Consider the following 6,527-nt stretch of genomic DNA (forward strand, 5'->3'; position numbering starts at 1 on the left):
CTTGTCGTCGTCCCGTTCTCAGATGCCTTCGCGAGGCGTTGCGAGCCCGCGAGTGGTGACATCTACAGCACAAAGAAAACGACAGCATGGAGTATTCAGCATAGGCTCTTGGAAAGTACGCTCTCTGGTTGAGAGTGAGGGCCACATTCAGACGGCTGCCGCGAGTGGAATTGTTGCCGACGATAAAAAAATTTATCAAATTGTACAACATCTGGAACGCCTGGAGATGGACGCCGCTGCTCTTCAAGAGACCCACTGGTTTGGTCAGGAAAACTATCAAGTCCACGGAGCAATGGTCATTGCTTCGGGTCGGACTGTGCCTGGGGAAGGAGCGTCCAGACGGCGAGGTGAGGGCGTTGCGTTTGTGCTGAGGGGAAATGCGCTTCGGGCCTGGCGCGAAGGGGGTTGTCAACTCGTCGCAGTATCCGCTCGGTTGTTGTCCATACGCTTGAAGTTTGATCTGGCGAGTGGAGAGGTTGAATGGATGTCGCTGGTTACAGCTTATGCGCCAACATTCAACAGTAAGCGCTGTGAAAAGGATGCGTTTTATGACTCTCTGCAAGGAGTACTCAACTCAATACCGTGCACAGATAAATTTGTTCTACTTGGAGATTTCAATGCCAGAGTGGGATCTGGAGAGCCAGGTGATGATTGGAGCGCTGTGCGTGGCTCACATGGCTTGGGCTGCCTGAATTCGTCTGGAGAGGAGCTACTTCAGTTTCTGGCAATGCATCAATGCTGGATCGCGAACACCTGGTTCAGGAAAAAGCAGGAATTGAAAGGCACTTGGCAGCATCCCAGAACTAAACATGTCCATTGTATTGACTTCATCATCACAGCGCAAGGGAGCCGGCACTGGTGCACTGATGCTCAGGTTATTCGCTCGGCAGAATGTGGGAGCGACCATAGTCTTGTTGCCGCCAGGTTTAGGCTCGGCAGGGTCTTGTGGAAACCGCGGAAATCCACAAAGAGAGTACGATTTGCAGTGCATAATCTGCCCCCAGTGGTTTCGACAGATGCTGAGGGAAACCACCGGAGGAAGGTTGACGACTACCAGGAAAACATCAATGCCAAGATTGATGCAGTGGCGGACGCGGAAACGGTAGACGAGAAATGGAATGCGATGCGGGACGTGGTGACGGCGGCAGCTGCGGACACTCTCAGTCATCAGAGGAGACGGCAGCCTGATTGGTTTACGGAAAGCCAGGACGGGCTGCGGCCACTGCTGGACGCGCGCAATGCATGCTATCGAACATGGATCACTAGTGGCCGGAATCAGGAAGAGTATTCGCGCTACCGTGTTGCGCGCACGAGGGCTCGCGCTGCCACCCGAGCTGCGAAGAATGATTGGTTTGCTGCCATGGCACAACGTACTGAGAAGGGGCGCTTTGACTCGGCGCGCATCTGGGCCGGTATCAAGACCATGCAGACGGCTCGGCGAGGGCTTGTGGGTGTAACTGCAGTCGCTGTGCGGGACGAGAACGGAAATGTCTGTAATTCACCGGCGGATCAGGGCCGCACATGGCACCGTCACTTCTCCAAGGTTTACAATGTTCCAACCTCGTATGAACCTGCAACTGTTGCCACCATTGAGCAACAGGAAGTGTGTGAAGACCTCGCCGATCCACCTACTCTGGAAGAGCTTAGGCAAGCTGTGCGCCGACTACGGAACGGAAAAGCAGCAGGAGGCTCTGGAATCTTACCGGAACTGCTGAAGGCTGGTGGGGATGGCCTCATGATGGCACTACTAGACCTTGTCCAGACAGTGTGGAATGCAGAGCGGGTGCCCCAGGAGTGGGTGGACTGCCAGCTTGTCCCGATACCAAAAAAAGGAAATCTATCCAGCTGTGACAATTGGAGGGGCATCGCTCTTCTGGAGGTGGTAGGAAAGGCTGTTGCTGGCCTCGTCCAGACAAGATTGCAGCGGCTCGCGGAAGACATCCTACCAGACACGCAGTGTGGATTCCGCAAAGGCAGATCTTGTGCGGACATGATCTTCGCGGTGAGACAAATATCTGAGAAACTATATGAACATCGCTGCTCTGGTTTCATGGTTTTGTTGATCTACGGAAGGCCTATGATTCCGTCACCCGTAAGTGCATGTGGGAAATTCTCCGGAAGGCGGGCGTACCTGACAAGCTGGTTACCATTATCAGCTCATTTCATACCTCTATGTCTGCAAACCTGTCGATCCCGGGCATCGAGGCCGAGCCTATTGAGGTGCAAAATGGCCTTCGACAAGGTTGTTGTATGGCCCCAGTATTGTTCAATATATTCCTGTGGGCAGTATTCCAGCTGTGGCAGCGTGAGGTTGCGGACATACCTGAGATTGGACTTCCCGTCTCCTCTAACTCTGGACCGTCTCTCCTTTTCAAACGCCAGAAGACTGACACAATCAACATCCATCGTGACTGTCAATTCGCAGACGATTCGGCACTTATTGCTACAACTCACCATGGTGCCACACTTGCGCTCAGCCGGTTCATGGACGTCGCAACTCGCTTCCGCCTCACCATCAACCTATCAAAAACCAAAGTAATGGCGATCGGCTTCGGCATTTCTCCGGAGGATCGTCGTCCATTGGTGGTTGGCGGGGAAATTTTCGAGAATGTGCATGACTTTCGCTACCTAGGCTCCATCATCCATACTGGTGGCCGCACCGCAGTGGACACTCGGTCCCGAGTAGCGTCAGCATCTAGGGCATTCGGAGCATTGCGTCGATCTGTCTTTGATGATGGCGATCTTTCACTGGCAACGAAGCGAATGGTGTATGATGCATGTGTGGCTTCTCTTCTCCTTTACGGAGCGGAGTGTTGGGTACCACTGAAAAGCGAGCTTGCGGCGCTGTCCGCCTTCCATCTTCGCTGCATTTCCGCAATCTTAGCCCTCGGTAGAAGAGACACCTGGGACTTCCACATCAACAGGAAGACCATTCTGGAGGCCTGGAATCGTCGAGATCCAGTGGATATTACCACACGTGTTCTTCGCCGCCGTCTGGAGTGGCTAGGCCATCTAGCTAGGATGGACGGCGATAGAACTCCGCGCCAGCTCCTGTTTGGTGCGCTCCTTCCGCCGAGGCCGGCTTGCGGTCCTCGGAAACGGTGGCGAGACTCTGTCAGAGCTGACCTCTCCGCAGTGAACATCGACCACACGGAATGGTACGACCTCGCCCAGGAGCGTGGGAAATGGCGCAGTGCGTATTCCGCTCAACCAGTACCGCGATCGGCTCAGCGTGACACTTCTGTGCTCTGCGATGTTTGCCAGCGTACTTTCGCCCACCAGAAATACAAGAATCGCCACAAGTGCCTGGCCGAGAGGAGGAAGCCCATATCTGAGCAGTCCGGCAGCCGACTATGTAATGCGTGCGGGAGGTGGTTCTTGAGTGCTGGCGGGCTAGCTTCGCATAAGTGTCTCTCCAACTCGGCTGCTGAAGTGGCGTCGGTCTCGGCTGTGGCATCGGCAGACTCGGTCCGGAAACAGCGGGTTGCCCTGCCCTGCGCCTCTCGCTCCCACCTCTGCTGTGTGACTTTCCGTATCCCAGCCATTCCTTACACACGCGCTATGAAGGTGACGATAGCGTTCGATTTTTATTTCGCGCGATTGTGCAAAGCGATCTTCACTACATACCGTGAGTTCCAGCCACAGAACTCTTCTCAATTCTTTGGAGAAGAGCACTATGTCTGGACGACAGGTTGTAGGTGCTATGAAGTGGGGGAAAACAAGTTTCTCATCCTTCATGTCCACCAGGACCTGCCAGTCTGCTGAGCTAGTTACAAATTGGTCATTTAGCCGTTTGCGTTGGGAGGGGGGCTGTTTGGGGAGATTCTCTCCTGCCTTGCAGAAAGTTATGTAATCAATTCTCTTCTGTTTACTCTGCGTTTCTGCTGATGCCGTGGCCTTTTGATAAGTTTGGATGGTTTCGTTTACTTGTTTTACTATGCATTTCAGTACGTTGTCGTGGCGCCAGGTATATCTGCCCTGGTGGAGGGCTGTTGGACATGCTGATAATATGTGACGGAGCGTAGCTTGCCTGTTGCATAGAGGGCATTGTTGTTCGACCACAGAGTTACCCCACCTCCTCAGATTGTCAACTGTTGGTAGTGTGTTTAATACACAGTTTAGTTGAAAGGAGAAAGTCCTCCCGTAGCCTTTGTACAACAGTTTTTTCCAAGTTAGGTCTTCAAACATCGTGTCTCTCCACTTTAACCAGCTGCCTTGCATTTGCAGGCTTTTGAGGTTTGAGGTGGGATAGCTGGTCTTGGCAGTCACCTTCATGAATGGTATTGAGTATTTGTTTTCTAGGTTTGATTTTCTCTTGTTTGTCATGCCTAAAGCCGAGTCCTGCCCTGCCTTGCTGGAGGTTAGTTGGACTAGCTTCAGAGATCGCTGCCTCGGCACATTCCATTTCTTTTATTGCGGAGTATTGTCTTGTGAGCAGATACTGTTGTTTGCTGTGATGTTGGTACAGGTTTGCCATGTTCTTGTCGCTGCTGTTCTTGATGATATTCCATCTAATGACCTGTCGTTGCTTCCATAGCGTAGGGATGTACGTTAAACGTAGGCCGAAGCGCTCCCGAGCGCCGATGAAGAGTATTGCTGGTGCTGCGGGTCTGGGCAAGCCTGCCCATTTCTTTAAGAATGGAAGGCAAATTCTGTGTAGGAGTTTGGCGAAACTGTGGCTGAGATCAAGTATCTCGAGCTACCATGCTATTTTGGGGATGATTTGATGCTGGTAGAGCCACAACTTCTGGTGTCCGTACAGTCTGGTCTCGGCAACTGTCTTTAGTAGGCATCTTGTGGAGTTTATGAGGTCTTCGCGTTGCGTTATCTCACCTACTGTATCTGTTAGCATCCTGCCTAGAAACTTGAATTGTTGGCCGTTTAGAGCTGGTATTGGAGTTTCCGATATTCTGAGTGCGGGAAGAAGAAGAAGAAGAAGAAGAAGAAGAAGAAGAAGAAGAAGAAGAAGAAGAAGAAGAAGAAGAAGAAGAAGAAGAAGAAGAAGAAGAAGAAGAAGAAGAAGAAGAAGGGAAATGCTCACCATCAAATGGTGGATAAAAACCGTTTCGACTGCTTTTTAGACAGTAACGGGTAAAGAAAAAAGGAAAAAGAAACTCATATAATGCAATTCGAAGAGATAGGCCCCCAGTACAGTTGGGGTGTGGTTGTGTCCGTATGGTATGGTGTGTCATGTACAGGTAGTTGCGTTGTGATGTATGGTAATTTGTAGGGCGAATGTCGAGAAGGCTATGAAAATAACGATTCGACAAGAACAAGTGACTACGAGAGGTTGGCAAGGTTGGCGATCGTCCACCCCCGGCCCTTTAGAGGCCGGAATGGCGAGTTCAAATCTTGATTTTAAGGACGTCCAACTATCCTCGCTGGGTGGCCGATCGCCCACCAAGTGCTCTACAACAGGTTCACCAAACAGTTTTAATACAAAGAAGAAGAAGAAGAAGAAGAAGAAGAAGAAGAAGAAGAAGAAGAAGAAGAAGAAGAAGAAGAGAGAGACAGACAGACAGAGAGAGAAGAAGAAGAAGAGAAGAGAGAGACACACACACACAGAAACAGAGAGACAAAACTGAGAAACAGAGAGACAGAAGAAGAGGGAAAGAAACAGATAGAGAATAAAAGATAGATACAGAGAAAAGTGACCGAGTGAGGGACAAAGTAAGACACACAGAGAAAGACTGAAGAAGAGAAGCAGACAGAGAAACAGAGACAGACAGATGGGGACAAAAATACAGAGACAGGTAGACAGAGAAACAGAAAGGAAGACAGACAGACAGACAGATGGACAGACAGACAGATAGGGACAGGCACACAGACAGAACGAGATAGGCAGACAGCTAGAGTAAAGACAGGCAAACACTGTACAGACAAACCAAGACACAGACAGAGACACATAGACAGAGAGAAAGAGAGAGGCAGACAGATATAGAGACTAAAAGAATAGAGAGACAGACAGAAAGAGAAAAATGCGGAGACACACAGATACGATAGATTTCGTTCTTTGCATTTCTAATACTGAAGTAGTATAATACAAGCAGGTAGCAGCATAATGCACACAGAGTGCTGAGAGTAGTCGAATGCGGTGAAAGCAGAGTGTAGTAGACACTACAGGAGTGAAGCAAAGCTGATTTGTTGGAATGCTGCCTGACTGCTTGCCTATGCTGCCTGATGATTGCACTGGGCAATGAACCAGCCTTGTGGAGGGGACGGCTCGATACCGGGACGCTTTGAAAGCCAAATTTGTATAGACCCAAACTGATCATTAGCGTTGATTTGATTTTTCCTGCTTGGAAGCGGAAGGAATTTTTCCAGCCGTGCTGCGACCCACAGTTAATTGGGAACTCGTGGCCTGGCACGAGGGTAACATGGATGCAGCTAATGGGATTTCCGTCTTTGACCACTTGGTGGTGGGTCTGATCTACTCACCTCCCACCGTTTAGGCGCTGCATCTGCGCCTTTGATCCTAGAGGGTGGTGGCGTTCCCACGGCGGATGCGGAAAACTCGGCTTCCAGCC

At 50.7% G+C, this 6,527-nt stretch overlaps 1 protein-coding gene across 1 annotated transcript; it reads left to right on the forward strand.

Annotated features, from left to right (window-relative positions):
- The first annotated feature begins 292 nt into the window (after positions 1-292).
- On the forward strand, positions 293-4,537 carry LOC135827675 (uncharacterized). Its single transcript, XM_065340129.1, has 3 exons — positions 293-2,002; positions 2,074-2,817; positions 4,469-4,537. The coding sequence occupies exons 1-3, from the start codon at positions 293-295 to the stop codon at positions 4,535-4,537; spliced, it is 2,523 nt and encodes an 840-aa protein (XP_065196201.1).
- The last annotated feature ends 1,990 nt before the right edge of the window (positions 4,538-6,527 follow it).

The sequence above is a fragment of the Sycon ciliatum genome, chromosome 11 (genome assembly GCF_964019385.1).
Source record: "Sycon ciliatum chromosome 11, ocSycCili1.1, whole genome shotgun sequence".
NCBI lineage: Eukaryota > Metazoa > Porifera > Calcarea > Leucosolenida > Sycettidae > Sycon > Sycon ciliatum.

What these genes read in the sequence shown, in the direction of transcription:
- LOC135827675 (XM_065340129.1), top strand. Translation starts at nt 293, where the DNA reads ATGGTCATTGCTTCGGGTCGGACTGTGCCTGGGGAAGGAGCGTCCAGA. An exon ending in GTGCGGACATGATCTTCGCG is followed by an intron (nt 2,003 to 2,073) that starts GTGAGACAAATA and finishes GATCTACGGAAG; the next exon opens with GCCTATGATTCCGTCACCCG. An exon ending in TTTACGGAGCGGAGTGTTGG is followed by an intron (nt 2,818 to 4,468) that starts GTACCACTGAAA and finishes ATGTTGGTACAG; the next exon opens with GTTTGCCATGTTCTTGTCGC.